Here is a 23351-nt window from a genome sequence, read left to right as displayed (position 1 = left end):
ACCTTTATGGTCAGCCTTGGAACTGTCATGGCACCTGTGAGTGTGTCACTTAGCTTGCTGATGTGTTACAATGAGTGTATCCTGAGGCTTAAGGTCTAGTGGACTTGTCTGCCTTCTTGGACCTGTTGGTTCTAATCAGTTTATATTGTGTCCTCGGGCTATGTCATTCTTTTAAAAGTTGTGCCCTGCCCCCTCCCCTCCTGTTTCAGCTTAACAAATTCTGATGTGGGTCAGGAATAATGAGGACTCTGCCCCATTCATTCAGGGATTCAAGCTCCTTCCATCAAACAGCTCATTGTCCTCTGCTGGATCCTTTCTGCATTTTGCCAAGACAAAGGAAAGAGAAAGCATGGGGGATAAATAGCATGGGAGATTTTTCTGGGGCTTGAAATGGCATACATCAGTTCGTCACACATCTCACGGACCAGACTACAGGCACATGCCCCCACAAAGCTGAAGGGATGCAGGGAAATGTAATTTAGCTATATGCTAAGGAAAAGAGGATGTTTGTTATCTATTGCTATGTAACAAATTATCCCCAAATTTAGTGGCTTAAAACAATCCTTTGTTATCTCTTAATTTCTGTGGGGTAGGGATTTGGGAGATTAGTCGGGTGGTTCTGCCTTGGAGTCTCTCTTGAGGTTGCGGTCATCTGAAGGCTTGACTGGAGCTGGAGGATCTACTTCCAGGGTGGTTTATTCATAGCTGACATGTTAACGCTGGCTGCTGGCAGGAGGCCTCAGTTCCTCCCAACATAGGCTTTCCCACTGGGCTGCCTGCGTGTCCTTGGCCATAGCAGCTGGCTCCACCAAAGTGAGCAATCCAAGAGAACAAGGTATATAAGCCACAAGCCCTTTGTGACCCACTATACAAGGGTGTGGATGCTAGGAGAGGATGTATGTGGGCTATCTTGTAAATTGGCTACCACCTGAGGTTTGGTGAATATATGACACAAGTCTGTTTCAGGCAGTTTGATACTGTGATTTATGGTAAGAAATATATATTTGGTCTTCATCTCCCTTTCTGGCAGAGCTCCTAAAACCCTTGTAATTATCCTAAGTGATAAGAGGGATAAAGGTATCTTTTGTTATGTTAACGAGGTGACTTTAGGACCACCCTTAGGTAACCTGAGGGAATCAACCCCTTGATTGGAACTTTCAGCCCCACCCAGCAACCTCAGGGAGGGGGAAAATGGCTGGAAGTTGAATTCATTTCCAATGGCCAATGATTTAATCAATCCTGCCTATGCAGTGAAGGCTCCATAAAACCCAAAAGAACATTTTTCAGAGATTCCAGGTTGGTGAATACGTGATTTGGGGAGAGTGGTGCACTGAAAGAAAGCATGGAAGCTCCTGGCCCTTCCCCATACTTTGTGCTATGTATGTATCTCTTATCTGGCTGCTTCTGAATTATATCCTTTTCTAATAAATCACTGATCTAGTAAGTAAAATGTTTGAGCCCTGTGAGCCACTCTAGCAAATTAATTGAAGTCAAGGAAGAGTCTTGAGAACGTGTGATTTACAGCCAGCTGGTCAGAAGTACAGGTAACAACCCGAGTTTGTGAATGGCATCTGAAGTTGGAGGGATAGGGGGATGGCAGTTGTGTAGGACTGAACCCTTAACCTGTGGAATCTGATGTTATCTCTGGGTAGTGTCAGAATTGAAGTGAACTGAAGGACGCCCAGCTGGTATCTGGAAGAATTAGCGGATGCTGTGTGGGATACTCACCCCCCCACCCCACCCTGCACACACTGAAAATTGAGTCTCAGAACGATTTTAGGCAGAAAGGTCGGACACAATCAGCAAGACAACTTAGCGGTTATCTACCTGATTTATTAGCACTAGTTTGACGAAATCAATGGGAAAGTTAATATGCCTAAGGAAACTAGACTCAACCCTCTTATATAATAGTACAAATGCTTCTCTCATTATTACATGTTTTACAGTGGCACAAATCCCTCCAAAACTCATCCCCCGCCCCAGAACTTCCTTCATAAAAAAGTCATAAAAATACGTAAAGCCATGAAGTATTAGGGGAATAATTTCTTTTACAAATCCTCCTAGGGTGGGAAAGCCTCTTAAAAATATGAACTAAATTAAAAATTGGTACATTAACTATATAAAAATATGAACTAAATTAAAAATGGATACATTAACTATATAAATATTTTAAACACCATAAACAAAGTAAAAAAATGACAGTTGGAAAAAACTCACTTGTAAGACAAATACAGCCAATTTCCCTAATCCATCCCCCCTAAATTTTTTAAGTCACTAATAAAATTAAAAATTTAGAAGAAAAACAATTTGCAATAAAATGTGTCAAAATCTACTAAAATGGCCTTAGGGATTAAAAATGGAAGGAACCCATAAACACAAAGAGAATGAGAGAAGAGACAAAGCAGGCAAGAAGTATTAAATAAATTTTAGAAGCTGGAAAGTGCCTACATGAAGGAAAGCAAAGAAGCAAACCTGTTTGCCCTGCACAAACTTAGAAAGGCTAGGGTGCATGGCAAGACCAAAAAAAAAAAAGTTTTGTTGTCAGCCTACATAAGAACTCAAACCCTGAGATTTCCCCCCAACTCTACACAGCCAGAGTCATGCATAACTTAAAAATTTTTGCTAGTGTGCACCTATACATTCACAACAATGAGTTTTCAATTTGGAGAGTTAATTCTAAATAATATATTTTCAAGTCTTTATAATAAATAGCATTAGGTAACAAGGAAACATCATAGTATGGCTTCACATGGTCATCAAAGATTCTGTGACAAATCTACTTTCATCCCTTCCACACTACCCCAGTAGTCCAGGAGAAACACATGAATTGGACAAAAAGCATTTTTGCTAGACCCACGACTGTCATTTTCTGGATCAATCACATCACATACTCCTTTGTTCTTAGAAAATAAGAGAATTGGATTAGAAAATCTTCTCCTGGACTAATATTTTACCCTAAAAGGATATTTCAAAGCTAAAGCTAATTTTATGAAAATTTTACATTTGTCTTCAAAGATCAGTCACACCATTATAGCCATGTACATATGCTGAGTCCTCCGTGGGGAGAAAAAACAAAAACCTCCCAAATTATGAACTCCACCTTCAAACATTCCAACAAATATGTTTTTTAAAATAAGTCAAATACAGAATTCAGACCATGCAACAATGTCTTTTATTACGTATGGGTTTTTAAAATTATTTCTGCAATCTCTCCATACACAGGCAAAAAAAAAGTATTGTTTTGCATATTGGAACTTGCAGACCTGATCACTGCATAGAGAAGGGAAAATGATCCCTACAACACACTTAACCAGGAGGCCAATTCATCTGCCGACCTCCAAGAACATGGAGATGAACATGATAGACAGACTGTCCCCCATCTGAACCTTCATTCACCACCATTCGATAACCCTTCTTCAGGCCCAGATCAGCAGCACATTTCTTGCCAACAATCATTAAATGTCCAAGAAGCTGGAAAAAAAAAAAAGTTTCTTAAGCAATGGTAATTTACAACTTCTTGTCATCATGTAACAAACAACCAAGTTGAAATATTAAATTAAAAGACTGAAATAGACTTTGGGCAAATGTTTGGAAACACTTTTAATCCTAAAATAATATAATCTACAATTAAAAACCCAGTAAGATTAGGTATTTATTAATTACTAATTTCAATAAACAAATTAGAGACAAAAATCTGCTCAATTAAAACAATTTTTAAATCATATTCCAAGTGGTATTTAAGTTTTCTTAATAAGGCACAATACCTTGCTTGCTTGTTATGGGGAAGTATATCAGTCGGGATAGAATTGGTTATGTTGTGGTAACAAACCACCTCCAAATCTGGTTTACAACAAACATACATTTCTTGTGTTTACTACATCTTCATCACAAGATGACCAGGCTCTATATTCTACATCTTTTTCACTTTGAAACCCATGCTGATGGAACAGTCTCTGTATGATCACAGTGGCAGAGGCAAGAGAGAACATGGCAATTGGGTGCTAGCTCTTAAAGTTTCTATTCAAAAGACATGTATCACTTCTGTTTGTACTCATTGGCCAAGTTAAGTCATACCACCAGGCCCAACATCAGTGAGGTTAGAAATATAATGTACCCCTAAATAAAATAGTATTTATGAACAATTATATAATCTACTACAAAGAGCACCAGGAAAAATTTTAATTGAGGCCAGTACCTCCTAGCAAAATCAAATAATTATTTTTCTTTAACGGCATTAACAGAAGAGCCAATGAACCCTCTCCTGTACGATAACACTATTTCTTACTTAAGGAAAAATTAGTCTCACCAACTAATCCTTGCTTAGAACCCTTTTTTGTTTAAAAATTTGTGGTGATGACTTCTTTTGGGCATCATTCTGGGATTGTTGGTGGGAGTGTAGTTTTGACCACAGAAGGCTAAGAAATGGGTAAGAAAATACACTAATCAGTCAACACTAAAGATACTCCATTTCAAAGGCTGAAAATTAATTTCCTATTTTCCATGCCAAACTATGTCCAATTACATTGCTCAACACAGTATATCAGAAGTTCTGCATAAGACTGAATGAAAATAGTAAGGTTCTCTAATAATAAAAACTCTAAAAATATGGAACTACATCTAATGTGAATATACATCTTTTCTTTTTTTCAAATTCTCAGGGAGAAATGAAAGTCTAATGATGAAATTTGTTTTGTAAATTTAAGCCCAGAGATAATCTGAATAAAGGAATTAAAATCCAAAATCAAAATCTCTTGTTCTTGTGACCCCGCGTCTCCTGCATCGGCAGGCGGACTCTCAAGCACTGCGCCACCAGGGAAGCCCCATCTTTTCTCTTTATCAAATTCTCAGGGAGAAATGAAAGTCTAAAGATGAAATTTGTTTTGTAAACTTAAGCCCAGAGATCATTTGAATAAAGGAATTAAAATCCAAAAAAAAAAAAAAGAAAAAAAGAAAAAAGAATTTGTGGTGATAGATGTAAACAAGACTTACTGTGATCATTTTCTTTTTGAAAAAAAAAATTATTTATTTATTTGGCTATGCCAGGTCTTGCACTCGGGATCTTCGTTGAGGCATGTGGGATCTACTTCCCTGACTGGGGATTGAACCCAGGCCCCCTGCATTGGGAGCGCAGAGTCTTACCCACTGGACCACCAGGGAAGTCCCACTGTGATCATTTTGTAGTACGTACACATATCAAATCATTTTGTTATATACTTAAATCTAATATGTTATATGCCAATTATATCTCATTAAAAAATCAAATTACTTATACATTGCATTGAACCCCTGATGATTTTCTGATTTTCCTCAGTAATGCCCTCAGGAAAATGAAAATGTGACATCACTTTAAAGTCAAAATTTAGTCTCCCAATTTAAAAAGCAAGAAAATTAATGATGTTAGTAAATGTACTTACACTTTCATCGTCATCTTCTGCTGCAGAAATCTGGGATATATGTTTCTTGGGTATCACCAGAAAATGTGTTGGCGCTTGAGGGGAAACGTCATGGAAAGCAAGACACTGGAATAAGAGGGGGGGGGAATCAAGGTTTTCATATATAATCTTACAGCCTAAACTTATCATTCTTTCACACTAACCCCATGGGAAACACTGTAATAAATGCTAGGAAATCAGAATTGGACACAACACGTGTGGTCCTCTGGTCCTTTTCACGGAACTTACAGTCTAATGGTATCTTTTTGAATTATAGTTTTGTGCAGGTATATGCCCAGGAGTGAGATTGCTGGATCATATGGTAACTCTATTTTTAGTTTTCTGAGGAACGTCCATACTGTTCTCCATAGTGGCTGCACCAATTTACATTCCCACCAACAGTGTTGGAGGTTCCCTTTTCTCCACACCCTCTCCAGCATTTATTTGTAGACTTTTTGATGATGGCCATTCTGACTGTTGTGAGGTGGTACCTCATTGTAGTTTCGATTTGCATTTCTCTAATAATTAGTGATGTTGAGCATCTTTTCACGTGCCTGTGGCCATCTGTATGTCTTCATTGGAGAAATGTCTCTTCTGCCCATTTTTACATTGGGTTGTTTTTTTGTTGTTGTTGTTAAGTTGTATAAGCTGTTTGTATATTTTGGAAATTAACCCCTGTGGGTCATATCATTTGCAAATATTTTCTCTCATTCCATAGGTTGTCTTTTCGGTTTTCTTTTTTTATGGTTTCCTTTGCTGTGCAAAAGCCTGAAGCCTCTAAGTTTGATTAGGTCCCATTTGTTTATTTTTGCTTTTATTTCTATTGCCTTGGGAGACTGACCTAAGAAAACATTGGTACAATTTATGTCAGAGAATGTTTTGCCTGTGTTCTCTTATAGGAATTTTATGGTGTCATGTCTTATGTTTAAGTCTTTAAACATAAGCCATTTAAGCCATTTTGAGTTTATTTTTGTGCATAGTGTGAGGGTGTGTTCTAACTTAATTGATTTATATGGAGCTATCCAACTTTCCCAGCGCCACTTAAAGGAAATCTTTTGATTCACGTCCCCACCTCCCCTAGGTCAGGAGTCCTGGTTTTGCAACTTGGTTTTTTTCCTTTATGGCGGTGATCACTTTTGTAATGAGAAATTTGCTGATATTTGACCAACACCGATTTCTTCCAACTTTACTCAATTACTTAATAAATATATCTATTCTCTTTTGTAGAAATGAAAAGCGTAAGTAACATTTAGACAAATTACATACCACTTGAATGGTTTTGAATCTCTTGTTCTCTACTGAAGGTGGAAGCTGTTTAATAGAACCTATCCCAGCTTAACTGTCTCAGGAGTTATTCTACTTGGTACTCTGTACAAAAATGCTGTATCATTTAGATTGCTTCATGCTGTTACACCTTGTAACTTTGATGGCTCAAAAGTCAGTATTTCAACGCTCATTTATTAAAAGAAACTTAAAATATTTTTAAAGAAATACACATTACCTACAACAAAAGAACTCCCCTAACGGACAAATAAAGATATTTAAATAAATTCACCTAGAGGTAGGTGTTCTGAATCTAAGAATGCTACTAGTAGCATAAAATGTTTCCTTATATTCCATATTTCATAAAGCTAATTTATTAAAGTTCACAAACCTTGTATCTAAATCAGCCAACCTGTCCAGCTTTATGTGAGATCCATAAATATACCCGCCCACTAAATATTTTATACAAGATGTCTCGAAGTCAAATGAACTCGGCCTTTCTAAAACAGTTTCACCTAGAGTGAAGTCAACAAAAACGACATTCTTAATCCCTTGGCATAAAATTGCTTCCTGAAAATATAAAAGGAACCATTCTTCCCGGGAGGGGCCAAAGGAAAGCAAATCCCAGATGCAGGCCCACTCTCATCTCAGGAGTCCTAGGCCCGAGAATGGGCGGCAGGGGTGGGTCCGGGTGGCGTTGGCTAGAGGCCCTCGCCCAGGCCCAGCGCGTCTGTGCCGCCCCCAGGCCGTTCGACCCCGGCCCTCTAGCGCAAGGCGGCGGGGAGAGGCGCCCGGGAGCTCCCGGGCAGGCCGGCTGTGCGCGGGAGATCGCGGAGATTGGGCCCGAGTCAGGGTGCGATCGGGTTTCTGCCTGTCAGGCAGAGCGCGGGCGAGATTGTCAGATTCCTGACACAGGAGAGGTCCGAGGCAGTCAGGCAGCAGGCGAGCGCTCATGCCGAGGACCCGGCGCGCCCACAACAAGCACCCAGACCCCGCAGCGCGGGCCCGCGGGCGCCCGACGGCCTGGCCAGCGCTCCGGGCTGATAACGCGTAACCGGAGCGCAGGCACGCGCCGGCCGGCCGCCTCGGAGCGGCCGTGGCCCAGCCCGCTGGCTGTGGGCCCGAGGCAGAGGCCGCGCGAGGCGGCCCGCTGCCTTCCCTTCTCCGCGGCGCACCCCCACCCCGACTCTTCCCTTCCCTTCCCACTACGGGAAACCCCCGTGTCCACAGGCGGCTGCCCCGCCTCAGCCCACGAGCGAGGCGGCGCCCGGTGCCTACCTGGTCATCCTCATAAATGATTTTGGCTGGGATTTCCTTGCGAATGATCTTCCCGAAGATCGTGTCGCCACCAGGCCGAGCGGCCTGAGCCTTAGCGATCTCATCTGCCATCTCGGCCTCCCTCCCGCGCGGCTGGCCGGGGAGAAGGTCGGGAGGAGGGAGGAGCCGTGGGAGCTGGCAGAGGGCGGGAGCTGGCGGCCAAGCCCGCTAGGGGACCGCTGCTCTCTTGTCCCGGCAGCTCGTGCGCGTGCGCACTGGCGACGTGCGCTGGGCTGCTGCGGGCGCGCGGCAGCTCTAGGGGAATCGCTGGGCGCGACTAAGCTGGAGCGCGGTTCCTGATTGGAGGCCCGAGGGTTCCGCACCAAGGTCGTTTTTCTTCCTTTCTTGTCTCTTGGGGAGCGGTGTTACTGCAGTAAGCCCTTTGCTTAACTTATGGATGCTTGCAGGAAAAATCGGATACTGTAACTGAAAAGATTTGATAACCTAAGCAGTACTGGCCATTTTTGCTGGCAGAGACACCATGATAACTTCATTTGTCAGCTACATAGGTCTTAGCTCCAGCAAGTCAGCCCTCCTGCATCCGTTTTTTTTCTCACTCTAGCAGTGGTTCGCAATCTTGACTGCACGTTAAAATCACTTGGGGAGCATGTAAAAAGTCCCTGGGAACTTGGCCACACCTCAGGTCAGTTAAATCAGACTCTCTGGGGGTGAGAGACCCAGGCATCAGTAGTTTGTAAAGCTCCCTAGACTGTTCTGCAAAGAATTATTCCCAGCATTAATCAGCATAATGTAAGATGCCCCACCTTAAAAGAACAACACCTTTCCTAACCCCACATACCCCTCCATCTCTTTGCTCCTTTTAAAAAGAGTTTTCTATATATTGTGTCCACTTTATCTTTCTTTTTTGAAACCATTTGCCTCTTGTCAAGGTCACTAAGGACCTCCACTTACAAAATCCTATAGGCAATTCCAATTATACTTGACCCCTTGGCAACATTTGCCACTGTTGACCATGCCCTCTTTTCAGCAAAAGCCTTCACTCTCCTACCTTTCTGGATGCTATTTCTCCTTCATAGTGAGCCTTCTGTTCCAGGTCTTTCAATGCATTCCATTCTTCGCCCTCTTCTCTAACACTTAATCTCCAAGTGTCCTTATTATGAAAAATTATACCTTTACCACTTTGCCTTGGCAAAATTATTGATAGTGGTCCCCTTTAATCACAGAAGTGTCCCATTTGGTACTTTTGGTATTAAAGACATTCCTGAGACAATTGGTGAAATCTAAATAATGCATACAAATTAGGAAATAGTTTTGAAAGTCTTATTAATTTCCCCACATACATATAGCAAAATTATCAAAATCAGTTGATCTGGGGTGGGGCTCTATAATTTAGGTTTCTAACAGTTTCCAGGTGATGCAGTTGCTGCTAACCTGGGAACTACACTTTGAGAACCACTGATGTAAGAGAATGTCTTTTTTGTAGGAGAAAAACCTACTGAAGTGTTTAGGAGTATAGCAGTATTGTGTCTGCAACTCACTTTCAAACAGTAAAGAGATCCCCCCAAAAGAAAAGGATAAAGCAACTGTAGTAAAATGTTAACAGTAGGGGAAACTGAGTGAAAGGTATTTGCAAATTCTATCATTCTTGCAACTTTTCTGTAAGACTGAAATTGTCAAAATTAAAAAATGAATATATACTGGGTTGGGTAGTAAATAATATGGTCATCTTTCACTAAGAGGCTTTGCTATCTACAGAGTAATGACTCTAGTATTTATCTCCCAACTCCTTAATTCCAGATTGGTGTATGATACATATTTCTGCCTACTCACCACCTTCAGTAGGATGTCTACCAGGCACTTCAAATTTATTTTTACTCCCTCACAACAAACAATCTAAAAACCTCTTCCTGCAGCATTTTACATCTACTATGATACCATTCACCAAACTGCGCAAGCCAAAAGCCTTGCAATCATCAACTCTTCTTTGTGGATTTTCAACACATATGAATCTAATCACTTCTCACCTCCTCTACTCCACCACCCTAATCCAAGCCTCTATCATATCTTGCCTGGAGTACTTCAAAAGCCTCCTAGTTTGCCTATCTGCTTCTACTCTAGTCCATTTGCTATACAGTAGCCAAGATGATTTTTATAAAATATAAATCATGATGTCACTCTCTTGATGGTAAGGCATTTCATTGTAGAATTAAATATAAAATCCTAAACTTGGCTTATAAGCTATTAAGTGATCAGGCCCATGTCTGCTTCTCCTAGTTCATTTCCTTCCATTTCATCCTTATTGACCAGCTTCACCCAAAGTGGGTATGAAAGGCAGAAGATTTCCATGTCCTAATCCCTGGAGCCTGTGAATATGTTACTTAACGTGGTAAAGGGGATGTGCAGATATGATTAAGTTAAGGGTCTTCAGGTGGGGAGATTCCTCAATTATCCAGGTGGGCCCAGTGTAATCACATGGACCCCTTTAAATGAAAGAGGGATACGGGACAGTGAGACTCAGACAAGGAGATATGATGATGGAAGCAGGGGTGAGAATCAAAGATTGAAGATGCTCCACTGTTGACTTAGAAGATGGAAGGGGCCACAAGCAGATGACATTCTGGAAGTCAGAAGTCCAAATTGGGTTTCACTGGGCTAAAATCATGGTGTCAGCAGGGCTGCATTCCTTCTAAAGGCTCTGGGGGAGACCGGTTCCCTTGCCTTTTCTGTCTTCTAGAGGCCACCTGTGTCCCTGGGCTTCTGGCCCTTCCTCCATCTTCAAAGACCACAGAAGAGCATCTGCAAACCTCTCCCTGACTCTGCTTCCTTCTTCCACTTATAAAGATCCTTGTGTTGGGACTTCCCTGGTGGTCCAGTGGTAAAGAATCCACCTTCCAATGCAGGGAATGCGGGTTCGATCCCTGATTGGGGAACTAGGATCCCACATGCCATGGGGCAGCCAGGCCAGCGTGCCACAACTACTGAGCTCAAGCGTCTCAACTAGAGAGCCTGCATGCCGCAAACTACAGAGCCCACTTGTTCTGGATTCTGCGTGCCACAACTACAGAGCCCACCCGCTCTGGAGCCTGCGTGCCACAGCTAGAGAAGAGGAAAACCGCACGCCACAATTAGAAGCCCATGTGCTGTAACGAAAGATCCCACGTGCCTCAATGAAGACTCTGGGTGCCACAACTAAGACCCGACACAGCCAAAAATAAATATAAATAAATAAATAACTAATAAGTAAATCTTAAAAAAAAAAAGATCCTGTGTTTACATTGGGCCCATCAGACAACCCAGGATAATCTTCCCATCTTAAAATCCTTGATTTAATCACATCTGCAAAGCCCCTTTTGTCATAAATGGTAATAATATATTCAAAAGTTCCTAGGATTTAAATAGGGACATGTTTTGGAAGCCATTAGTCTGCCTACCACATAGTCCATGACCTTACATGATGAACATGTAGGAATTTCCTGTTCAGTTCTGGGTCCCGCACTTTGAGATGCCAACAAACCAAGACATATTCCCAGAACAACCAGAATAGTCACTTCTTTTATGGAACAGCTCAAGGAACCATACAGATTTACCTAAGAGAAGAGAAGCTTCAGGACTGAATTGATTTTTGGGCACTATGGAAACTATACTTTCAAATATTGGCAGATAAGCGGCTTTAGTTAACTGAATACAGGACCCTAGTTAGCCAGAAATTATAAAAATAAATTATGAATGTTTAGGAGATTGGGCTGTGATTCTAAACTGAAAATGAAAATTGGCATCTTTGAATCATTCATTAGCAATCAGAAGGCACTACTATACAATGTCACAAGATCATCTAATTTATTGTTTCCTGGATAAAAGACAGTATCCAGTATATTTGGTTTAATTGCTTATGTTAAACACTCATTTGCAAATCCAATTCATTTTAACTTTTAAAAAGTCAACTATTGCTATTCTCATGATGACTTGCAATATTCTTTAAAATGACATAAATCACAGAGAAGGAAAAGGGTCTTTGATATCCATTGGTCTAAATCTTTCATTCCTAATAAAAAGTCAATTTTACCTAAAAGTTAACCTGGGGGGGGGTGGGTAGGGAAGACAAACAATGATTATGCAATGGGAGCAAGGTTGAGATTTTTTTCTTGATGCTTGCAAGGTCATAAGTTAAATGTACTTAAATGCTTTATGATTGTTTATGATCATGATGCTGCTAATAAACTGTTTCCAACCTCTTGACCAGCAAAACCAAGGAGTAGGGCGAGTTGAGTAGGCAGGATGAGTAGAGGGTAAGACTGAGCTTTCAGGTTAATCATAGGCATTTGTATCCCAGACCTCCATTTGCTAATCGTGTGGACTTGAGCAAGTAACTCAACCTCTCCTTCTAGAGGAATGAAGTGGGATAATGTACCAATAGCGCTTTTGGGAGTCAGCATTCCAGTCAACGCCTACGATAGTTGTTAGGGCTTGGCTCTTATTTATGCACTTTTACAAGGACACATTTGCAACCCGGAAACGTTAAAATAATGATTCCTTAATAGATAACCCCAACCGCCAAACAGGAGGTAAGTAGTGAAAGGTGCCGAAGCCAGCAACTAAGTGTCAATGCACGCTCCGCCACCTGCGGTTCCCTCAGAAATGGCCGGAAGTGCCGCTGCCCCTAACTAACATGGCGTCCAGGTGATTTCCGTTTTCCTCTCGACTGTAATTGAGCTCGGCGGATCCTCGCGGTTTTCCTAGAGGGTACCGGCTTAGCAAACACCTCTCGCCTGTCCCTCCACGGGGGGCGGGGCTACGAAGGAGATGCTGCGTGGTGATTGGTTGCGGCTCGTTAAGAACGTGGCTACGGGGTGTTGGACCGTCCGCGCCAGGCGGTGACTGGTTGCCGAGAGGCGTGGCGACTCGACCGCTGGAGGAGTAGTCGCAGCTGTGAGGAGAGCCATGAGTCAGGCGGCCAAGGTGACTGGGTCCGGGGAGGGGTTGGGTGCGATGCCGGCGGGGTGGGTAAGAGCGCGGCCTTGCGAACGTAGTCTGGAATCTCTGTAGCTGGGGTTCAGGACCCTCCACGGAGTATGTGGCCTTTACAGCTGAGGAGCCGGTGACCGACCCTGCAGGGCAGTCGAAGGTTTGTGCAGGTGCGGAGGAGAGAGGGCGACACAGGTGGTCCTACTTCTTCGTCTACCGGGTACGGAATGTTTGTCCGTGATGCATGCCGGCGACTTGAGTTTTGCCCCCCTTGCCATCTCCACACCGAGCGTTTGTGTGAGGGGCCCATTTCACATCCTTGGGAATTGTACGAGACCCCAAAGTCAGTCCTGCGCTGAAACCATCCTATGAGGTGAAAGGTTTCGTCAGATAACCAGAAGGTGCACAGACGTCTAGGAACCAAGGAAACCAATTCCCAGCAAAACCGTTTGCCAAAAGTAGCACTTAGCGAGGCAGAGCAGAAACCTGTGATTCCTGAGTGTTCTGAACGAGCTTGGGAAGTGATGGCCCCGCCGGGGTCGGGGGTCACATCCCCGAGGGCCTGGTGTCGGATTTGTTTCTTGTCAAACTGATGCGCATTCCTGGCCAGTGTACAGTTCTCTGGGAGCAGCCATCCCTAACTTTAAGTATTACCAGCATGGCCGGTTGAGACCAGTCCATCACTGGTTGAGATATGGAAAATGGGAAACGGCCTGCTATAGTATAGTAAGGAAAAGCAGTGCTTATAACTGTTGGTCAATAACGGGGAGCCACCAAGAGTGCCTCGTGTACTACTGAACTCTGTTCTTAGTACATTTCAATATATGTCACAAGACCAAGAGAAACAGAATTGTAAACGGTTATTCATTCAAAAAACTTACTGAGCGTCCATAATAGTTATTAGTAGCACCTAACAGCCAGCATTTAGCCTATACTGTCTGGCATAGTGGAAGCAACAATAACTTCATACAGAAATCTGGCGGGGAGAGTTTAAACAATTAATTACAAGTGTAGTAAGTGCTTTGAATTGAAAATACAGTGGTTTTTTAAAATATATATATATACAGCAGGTTCTTTTTGGTTATCTATTTTATACATATTAGTGTATACATGTCAATCCCAATCTCCCAGTTCATCCCCCCCACCCCCCTTTTTCCCCCCTTGGTGTCCATACGTTTATTCTCCACATCTGTGTCTATTTCCGCCCTGCAAACCGGTTCACCTGTACCATTTTTCTAGATTCCACATATATGCGTTAATATATGATATTTGTTTTTCTCTTTCTGACTTACTTCACTCTGTAAGACAGTCTCTAGGTCCATCTCTGTCTCTACAAATGACCCAATTTTGTTCCTTTTTATGGTTGAGTAATATTCCATTGTATATATGTACCACATCTTCTTTATACATTCATCTGTCAATGCACACTTAGGTTGCTTCCATGTCCTGGCTATTGTAAATAGTGCTGAAATGAATACTGGGGTGCATGTGTCTTTTTGAATTATGGTTTTCTCTGGGTATATGCCCAGTACTGGGATTGTTGGGGTGTATGGTAGTTCTATTTTTAGTTTTTTAAGGAACCTCCATACTGTTCTCCATAGTGGCTATATTAATTTACATTCCCCCCAACAGTGTAAGACGGTTCCCTTTTCTCCACACCCTCTCCAGAATTTGTTGTTTATAGATTTTCTGATGATACCCATTCTAACGGGTGTGAGGTGATACCTAATTGTAGTTTTGATTTGCATTTCTCTAATAATTAGTGACGTTGGGCAGCTTTTCATGTGCCTCTTGGCCATCTGTATGTCCTCTATGGAGAAATGTCTATTTAGGTCTTCTGCCCATTTATTGATTGGGTTGTTTGTTTCTTTAATATTGAGCTGCATGAGCTGTTTATATATTTTGGAGGTTAATCCTTTGTCCGTTGATTTGTTTGCAAATATTTTCTCCCATTCTGAGGGTTGTCTTTTTGTCTTGTTTATAGTTTCCTTTGCTGTGCAAAAGCTTTTAAGTTTCATTAGGTCCCATTTGTTTATTTTTGTTTTGTTTTTATTTCCATTACTCTAGGAGGTGGGTCAAAGAAGATCTTGCTGTGATTTATGTCAAAGAGTGTTCTTTTTATGTTTTCCTCTAAGAGTTTTATAGTGTCCGGTCTTACATTTAGGTCTTTAATCCATTTTGAGTTTATTTTTGTGTATGGTGTTAGGTAGTTTTCTAATTTCATTCTTTTACATGTAGCTGTCCAGTTTTCCCAGCACCACTTATAGAAGAGACTGTCTTTTCTCCATTGTATATCCTTGCTTCCTTTGTCATAGATTAGTTGACCATAAGTACGTGGGTTTATCTCTGGGCTTTCTATCCTGTTCCATTGATCTATATTTCTTTCTTTTTTTTTTTTATCTTTTATTTTCTTTATTTTTGGCTGCGTTGGGTCTTCGTTGCTGCACGCAGGGTTTCTCTAGTTGTGGCGAGTGGGGGCTACTCTTCGTTGCGGTGTGCGGGCTTCTCATTGCAGTGGCTTCTCTTGTTGCGGAGCATGGGCTCTAGAGCGCACCGGCTTCAGTCGTTGTTGCCTGCGGGTATGGTTGCTCCGAGGCATGTGGGATCTTCCTGGACCAGGGCTTGAACCTGTGTCCCCTGCATTGGCAGGTGGATTCTTAACCACTGCGCCACCAGGGGAGTTTCCTGATGTATATTTCTGTTGAAAATACAGTGTGTTTTGTGAGCACATAACTCAGATTTAACCTGTGTGGAGGGATGCAAAAAAAAGAAAAAAAAAAAAATCCCTCATAAAAGTATGAGTTGAGACCTGAAGTTTTGTTAGAAACTAGCTAGAATAGAGAAAAGAGTATTCTATGAAGAAGAAATATCATATGGACCATCCTTGAAGTGGGAAGTTGCTTGGAAAACTTGAATGCAAATGAAATTAAATAGAATTCATTCCAAAAACACTTCTGGTGAGAACTGCCATGTGTAGAAGACACCTGTGCCATGTGGAAGATACAAAGATGACCAAGAAGCCTTTCAGGACGTAGTGGACACAGCAAGTAATTGTAGTAAGTGCCCACTGCTGTGGATGTACTCAAGAGGGGCATATAACCCAGACTTAGAAGAGAGAGAAAAGTACTAACCAGCTAAAGTGAAACCTAGTACAGAAATTATATCATCCACCTTTAAAATTAGCCCATTACTCAAGCCTTTTTGAGGCAAAAAGGCTAAGTAATTTGACTTTCCATATATACTGCCAGAATTTGTCCAATCAATATAAGTAAATTAGGAAGAGAAGACAGTCTATGACCTAGCTGTCTACATTTTAATAAAAGTTTATTAACTCCAAGGTGATATTAGCTCTAAGGCATTTCTTTTTTATTTTGCGGTACACTGGCCTCTCACTGTTGTGGCCTCTCCCGTTGCGGAGCACAGGCTCCAGACGTGCAGGCTCAGCGGCCATGGCTCACGGGCCCAGCCGGTCTGCGGCATGTGGGATCTTCCCGGACCAGGACACAAACCCGCGTCCCCTGCATCGGCAGGCAGACTCTCAACCAGTGCGCCACCAGGGAAGCCCTAAGGCATTTCTTAATACTAATTTTCTTTTGCTTAATACTAATTCTTAAAGTAGGGTTACTGGTTGTTGTACTAATGGAATCACTTTGTTTTTTTCCCTGAATAGCATGTAAAATGATTAGGCTTACTTACTTCTCACTTTTTTCTTAATCCCATGCAACCTCTTCCACCGCTCTTGTAATATTAAACTCCCTGGGTTTCTATGATGTTCTGCCACCTTTAATGTCCCTATTTCTACCAACGATCTTTTCAAGACAGTCTTGGCTTTTACTATCAAACATCTCAAAAATTTTCCAGTCTCTACACATTACTCATTTCCAAAGCCAATTTCACATTTTTAGATGTTTGTTACATCAGCATCCTGCTTCCCAGTAGTAAAATCTGTGTTAGTTTCTTATGGCTGCTCTAACAAATTACCACAAATTGGGTGGCTTAAAACAACAGAAATTTATTGTCTCACAGTTCTGGAGGCTCGAAGTCTGAAATCAAGGTGACAGCAGAGCCATACTCCCTCTGAAACTCTGGGAAGAATCTTTACTTCTTCCTAAATTCTGATGGTGGCCATCAATCCTTAGTGTTCCTTGGCTTGCTGTTGCATCACTCCAATCTCTGCTTCATCTTCACATGGTGGTCTTACACCTTTGTGTTTCTTTCTTCACCTGGCATTATCCTCTTCTTTTAAGGATACTAGTCATATTGGATTAGGGCCTACTCTAATGATTCATTTTAACTCAGTTATAGCTGTGAAGACCCTACTTCCAAACTAGGTCACATTTACATGTACTGAGGATTTAGGACTTAAACATGTCTTTTGAGGGGACACACAATTCAAGCCATAACAATATAGATACACCACGTTTTATTTATCCATTCCTGAGTTGGTAGACATTTGGGAAATGTCTATTCAAATCCTTTGCCTATTTTTAAATTAGTTTTTTATTTGAGTTGTAGAAGTTCTTTATACATTCTAGATACTAGCCCATTATCAGGTATATGATTTATAAATATTTTCTTTCCTTTTGTGGGTTGTCTTTTCTCTTTCTTGATAGTGTCCTTTCCCTTTATCTTTTTATTTTTATTTATTTATTTATTTTTTTATTTTTTTATTTTTTGCGATATGTGGGCCTCTCACTGTCGTGGCCCCTCCCGTTGCCGGACGCGCAAGCTCAGCGGCCACGGCTCACGGGCCCAGCCGCTACGCGGCATGCGGGATCCTCCCAGACCGGGGCACGAACCCGTATCCCCTGCATCGGCAGGCGGACTCTCAACCACTGCGCCACCAGGGAGGCCCCCCTTTATCTTTTTAAAATAATTTTTTTAGTTTTTATAAAGGGGATAAATGTGTAAAATTTAAGAAGTCAAATAGTGTTACACAGAAACCAGTAGGTGTCTACTTCCTTCTACATACTCCCAATTCCTGCTCCCCAGATATAAGCACTTTTAATCATTTTACTTATTTTTTCTGATATTTACCTCAATGTTTCTAAATAACATGTTTAAACTACTATTGATTTTTTTTTTTTTTCTCTTTGGGGATATTTATTGACCTTTGTCTATGAAAGTTGAGGACTAAGTTCCCCCTTATACCCTATTCCTCTCAATATACAGATTTTGGTGAAGCAGTTTTTCATCTTTGATATTAATATGACTATATAGAACTTGTCCACAGCTGAGCCCTCTAATATAAATATATGATTATGTTGCCTTTCTTTTCTAAGTCTTAGTTTTTCTTTCTTTCTTTTTTTTTTAAATATGTATTTATTTAGCTGCACCAAGTCTTAGTTTCATCATGTGGGCTCTTAGTTGTGGCATGCGGGATCTAGTTCCCCGCCCAGCCAGGGATTGAACCCAGGCCCCCTGCATTGGGAGCATGGAGTCTTAACCACTGGACCACCAGGGAAGTCCCAGTTTTTCTTGAAGTTAATAACTGTCTTGTTTTTATTATCATTTTCCTACATAGCTATTTCCAAACTCTGAGCAAAACTGATGTCTACTAGTATCGTTTTTTCCTAGCAGCATCTTTTGTAGAGCAATATCGCCTTTTGCTATAGTCCAGACTAGTTGCTTTCTATGCTGGCTGCACAAATGCTGACCTATATTTGTCCTTCACCATCATCTCTGCCTCTCCTATGTTGGATTACCTGTGTCCCTCATTACCATTTTTTTTCTTTTGTGATTCATCTCCTTATTTTGGTGGAGCACAGTCTTCTATAGCTTTCCAAGAAAGGGCGTATGGCAAATAAGAGACTTTGCATTTCTAAAAATCTTTATTTGCTGTTGCAGTTAGGTAATAGTTTGGATATGTATGGTGTTCTAAGCTGGACATTTTATACAAAACTTGAAGATTTTATACCATTGTCTTCTCACAGTGATGCTATTTAGAAATCAGGTACCATTCTGATTTTCTATTTTTTATACGTGAACTGTTTTTTTCCCTCCAAGATTATTCATGGGTTTTGTGTTGAGCACTTGATGGAGGCTGTTTTCTTTGTTCTGTCTTGTTGGAGATCTGTGAATATAACTGTTGGTCCATCTAGACTACTCTAATTTTCTTATCCTTTCTCTCCTTATTTTGTATCTCTGAATTCTTATTCAACTTTTGGGGTAGTTTTTCTCAGCTTAATCTTTGCTATCACTCTTTTGATATCCAAGAGTTTGGGGGCATTTTCTGAATGTTCCTTTTTAAACTTACTCTAACTTCTTTTTGTTGTTATTCCATGTTTGCAATTTATGTTTCTGAGAAGGTTCTTTGTGGTTGGTCAGTCTTTGTTTTGTTTTATTTTTATGTTTTATGCTCCCTGTTTTCTGTTTCTGTTTTGGTATCTGCCTTTGATGTTTTAGGTTTTCTAGTATATGTAAAATACTTAAAATAGTGCCTAGCGCACAGGATATACTTAGTAAAGTTTAGGTATTATCTGGTGAGTGGACTTGGGGAAAGGAGGGAGTGGTGGCAGAGTGACAGATCTTTGTCAGTAGTCTAAGCAAGATAGGGAGAGGTCTGAACTTAAATTGTTTTGGGTGATGGAGAATATACAAAAGATTAGAGAAACATCCCTACAGTTTCTACATGAGGAGTAAGGTAGATTTAAAGAATGACCTAGAGATTTCTGGCTTGAGAAATCCATTGTTTTCCATAACTGAAATTGAGAAGACAGAAGAAAGAGCAATATTGGGGGGACAATATTGAATACCTTTTTGTTTTGTTTTTTTTAGCACAGTCTTAGAATATTCATAAGTCTCAGCATTCCACTTCTTTTTTGAGAAAGCACAATTAAACCTGCCTAAATTATCTGAAACATCTCCCTCTGGGCTCTTCTAAGATGTAGTATATTCATGAGTTTGTGTGCATGTGTGTATGACTTTAAGAGCAGATAAAGTTCTCAGGTTAAGCAAAATAAGAACAAATACCAGACTGGTAAAGTTGGTTAACTTAGCAAACTAGTTTTGGCAGGGGGAATCATTAACTTTTTAACCATTCTCATATTGTTTTGTTTCAAAGAATTTTGTATTGTTTTTGTAAATACATAAGGCTAATTTTTTTTAAATTTAAAGATAAATAATCAAGGGAAAGTTATTTTGGCCAACGCTTGTTTTCACCAACTATTTCGAAAAATAGTCTAAAAAACAAACAGAAAATAAATACTGTTTAATTCATGTAATTATGTAAAATGTGAAATTTTTTCTTTTGAGGTCTGAATTCTAATTTTCTTTATAGGTTTTACAGCTCTTTAAAACACTGCACAGGACCAGACAACAAGTTTTTAAAAATGATGCTAGGGCATTAGAAGGTAAGTTTATATTTTGCCCCTTTGGAGCAAGTCCATTCTTTAGGTGGCTGCTAATAATACAAGAGACCATGTATGGTGGTCAAGACCTATCTTGGGGAATGACCTTCACGATCTCTCCCCTAATGTTTTTTTAAATAAAAATGAGTTTACCTTACCCTTCTTTGAGAAGTATCTACAAAGAAAAAATTTTAAAGATCAACTTTTCATAAAAAATTAGGAAAAAAAAAAGGATCAGAATTTCAGTGTGCTCCATTACTTGCCTTATGTTCAAGCCATGAAACTAATTTGTCTTTTATATAATCAAATTTTCACATCCTCTAGGACCAGATACTACCATATTGTTAATGCTTTGTGTCTTTCTAGAAGTGACAGCAGCTATGAAAGAGAATCTATCACAAATGATTCCAAATTCAGTATTTCACTGTTTAAAGTGGTTTCTGTCTTATCCGGAACTCAGAGCTCTAAAGCTTAGGTTCTGTGTTGGTCATACTCAGTTTCTAAACCTCTTTAAGAGGGCACCTTGGGGAGGGGTGGAGGGATAAATTGGGGTATTGGGATTGACATATACACACCGCTATATATAAAATAGATAACTAATAAGGACCTACTATATAGCACAGGGAGCTCTTCTTTTTTTTTTTTTTTTTTTTGCGGTATGCAGGCCTCTCACTGCTGTGGCCTTTCCTGTTGCGGAGCACAGGCTCCAGACGCGCAGGGTCAGCGGCCATGGCTCACGGGCCCAGCTGCTCCGTGGCATGTGGGATCTTCCCAGACTGGGGCACGAACCTGCGTCCCCTGCATCGGCAGGCAGACTCTCAACCACTGCACCACCAGGGAAGCCTGGGAACTCTTCTTAATACTCTGTAATGACCTATATGGGAAAAGAATCTAAAAAAGAGTGGATATATGTATAGGTATAACTGATTCACTTTGCTGTATAACATTATAAATCAACTATGCCCAAATAAAAAGTAAAAAAAATAAAATTCAACCTCCATTTAAAAAAAAGAGGCCACGTACGTAGTGTCCCCACTGTCCCTAGGAATTCAAGTTTTTGTAATTTATCGAAAAAAATTTCTTGAATATTAAAGTATATGCCTCATATTATATGTACTTTGCACAAATTCCTCATTTAATTCTTATCACAGCCCTGTGAGGTAGTTACTATCATAATTTCTATTTTTTCAGATGAGAAAACTGACAAAATGTGAAAGGATTTACCCCACATCATACTTAGTAAGAGGTGGAGCTGGAATTTAGCCTAAACATTCTGGCTCCAAAGCCTAAACTCTTACCCACCTTACATATTGAAATGTATCGAGCACAGAAGGAAGGTTTTATGGCTAATCTCCATCAGCATAACATATTTTTAAATGTTTTAAATGTTTTTAAGTGAAATAATTATAAGAATAGCTAATACTGCATATTTACTAAGCACTGTACATGAATTGTTCCATTAAATGCTCACAGCACACTCTAAGGCAATTTATCAGTTATATTGAATTATGCTGCTGTAGTGATGCCAAAGTCTCAGTGGTATATGAACAAAAGTTTTATTAAATCAGTCACTTTACTTGTCAGTCAAGGCACCCAGAATTATTTGTATATCCTCTTTGCTGCTATATCTTCATTTTAAATGTGTGTTTGGCGGGGGGCAGGGTTAACATGCTTGTATTCATTGAGTTTTGCCATCTTAAAAAAAGCATGTTAATTCAAATCCTTAGATTTACAAAAACAAAGTATTAACTTGAATTTATTAGGGTCTCATAGCTAGAGGTTCAAAATGAAATTAGAAATAAAAAGCAGGACACAAAAGTATTAGAGTGCTAAAAATATGTATTAAGTTTAATTACAAATTTGCCAGCCTGTCAAAAGCTCTCCAAGGACTTTTTAAATAAATTTCTTATTTTTATACTTTGTTTTACATGGGGAAAAATTATTTTTTCTACTAGAGAAGTAGTAGATATGTGTATATAGCATATAGTATCATAGTATAATGAATAATATGTAAATTATTGGGACAGGAATTATAAATTAGAAAAGCAGGGACTTCCCTGGTTGTCCAGTGGGTAAGACTCCATGCTCCCAATGCAGGGGGCCCCAGTTTGATCCCTGGTCGGGGGAACTAGATCCTGCATGCATGCCGCAACTAAGAGTCCGTGTGCCGCAACTAAAGATCCCACATGCCGCAACAAAGGATCCCACATGCCACAGTGAAGATCCTGCGTGCGAGCTGGTGCAGCCAAAATAAATAAATAAATATTTTAAAAGAAAAAGGAAAAGAAAGAAAAGCAAATAACTATATACATATTTTTTCTTTTTCTAGCAGCCAGAATAAAGATAAATGAAGAATTCAAATGTAATAAAAGTGAAACTTCTCCTAAGAAAATAGAAGAGGTACAGTAATTAAGTTTTTCAATTATAATAAAACTCAAATTTTAGCAACTAAGGAAATGATAAAAATAGAGGGATTATATGAAATAAAAATCATTACTTGATAGTTAAAGCAAGCCATCACAACTATAGATAACCTTCACTTGTTTGGTTTGGCTCACCTTCTCAGGGTCATCAGCCTACACCCTTAAGATAGCAAGTTGCCTGATGAAAAGAACATGAGTGTAGCCATGATCAAAGCAAGAGCAGCTGAACCAACCCAGAAGTGCACAGAAATGCTGTCTTCATCTAAGGCAAGTGACTGAAACTAAGGAGAGTGAGTGTTGTGGTAACTTACTCAGAGTTACACAGAGGGAACGTCTACTCATTTAGCTCAACTAGACAGAATTTTTTTTAAATTCGTATCTTGGCTGTGGAAGTTAACCAGCCAGAGTTTATGAACTGTTCTTGCTTTGCCTTCTGTATTTGCATTTTAGTCACTTGCCGCAGTTGAAGACAATCTAACACTAGTCGGTGAGCTCCCTAGTATTCCCAGTACATGTTCATTGAAAAAGTGCACAATGATTCTTTTCCTTTATAAAATCATATGCATATACACATTGTCTCTGTCTTAGGAAGGAACACTGCTTCTTAGGTGTTCCTGTATCTAACTTTGTATAAATGTAGGGAA

General features: G+C 40.3%; 2 protein-coding genes and 1 non-coding gene across 3 annotated transcripts in view; 1 reads left to right on the top strand and 2 right to left on the bottom strand.

Annotated features, from left to right (window-relative positions):
• Positions 1-3155: 3155 nt before the first annotated feature.
• HINT1 (histidine triad nucleotide binding protein 1) lies at positions 3156-8229 on the bottom strand. The gene is made up of 3 exons (XM_007461761.1): positions 7974-8229; positions 5415-5519; positions 3156-3471 (listed from the first exon to the last, which is right to left on the bottom strand). The coding sequence occupies exons 1-3, from the start codon at positions 8082-8084 to the stop codon at positions 3307-3309; spliced, it is 381 nt and encodes a 126-aa protein (XP_007461823.1). The 5' UTR covers positions 8085-8229; the 3' UTR covers positions 3156-3306.
• TRNAG-CCC (transfer RNA glycine (anticodon CCC)) lies at positions 5085-5157 on the bottom strand. Its single transcript has one exon. It is a non-coding gene; the product is annotated as a tRNA-Gly (tRNA).
• A 4655-nt stretch (positions 8230-12884) lies between the features above and the next one.
• Positions 12885-23351, top strand: part of LYRM7 (LYR motif containing 7) — a 40530-nt gene continuing 30063 nt past the window's right edge. The window contains exons 1-3 of the mRNA XM_007461760.1: positions 12885-12929; positions 20215-20287; positions 22614-22684. Coding sequence (XP_007461822.1) covers positions 12912-12929; positions 20215-20287; positions 22614-22684 — 162 coding nt within the window. The 5' untranslated portion in view covers positions 12885-12911. The remainder of the gene's footprint in view (positions 12930-20214; positions 20288-22613; positions 22685-23351) is intronic.

This window comes from Lipotes vexillifer, unplaced genomic scaffold (genome assembly GCF_000442215.2).
Source record: "Lipotes vexillifer unplaced genomic scaffold, Lipotes_vexillifer_v1.1 scaffold724, whole genome shotgun sequence".
NCBI classification, from domain to species: Eukaryota; Metazoa; Chordata; class Mammalia; order Artiodactyla; family Lipotidae; genus Lipotes; species Lipotes vexillifer.
This window is presented reverse-complemented; position numbering and strand designations above follow the sequence as displayed.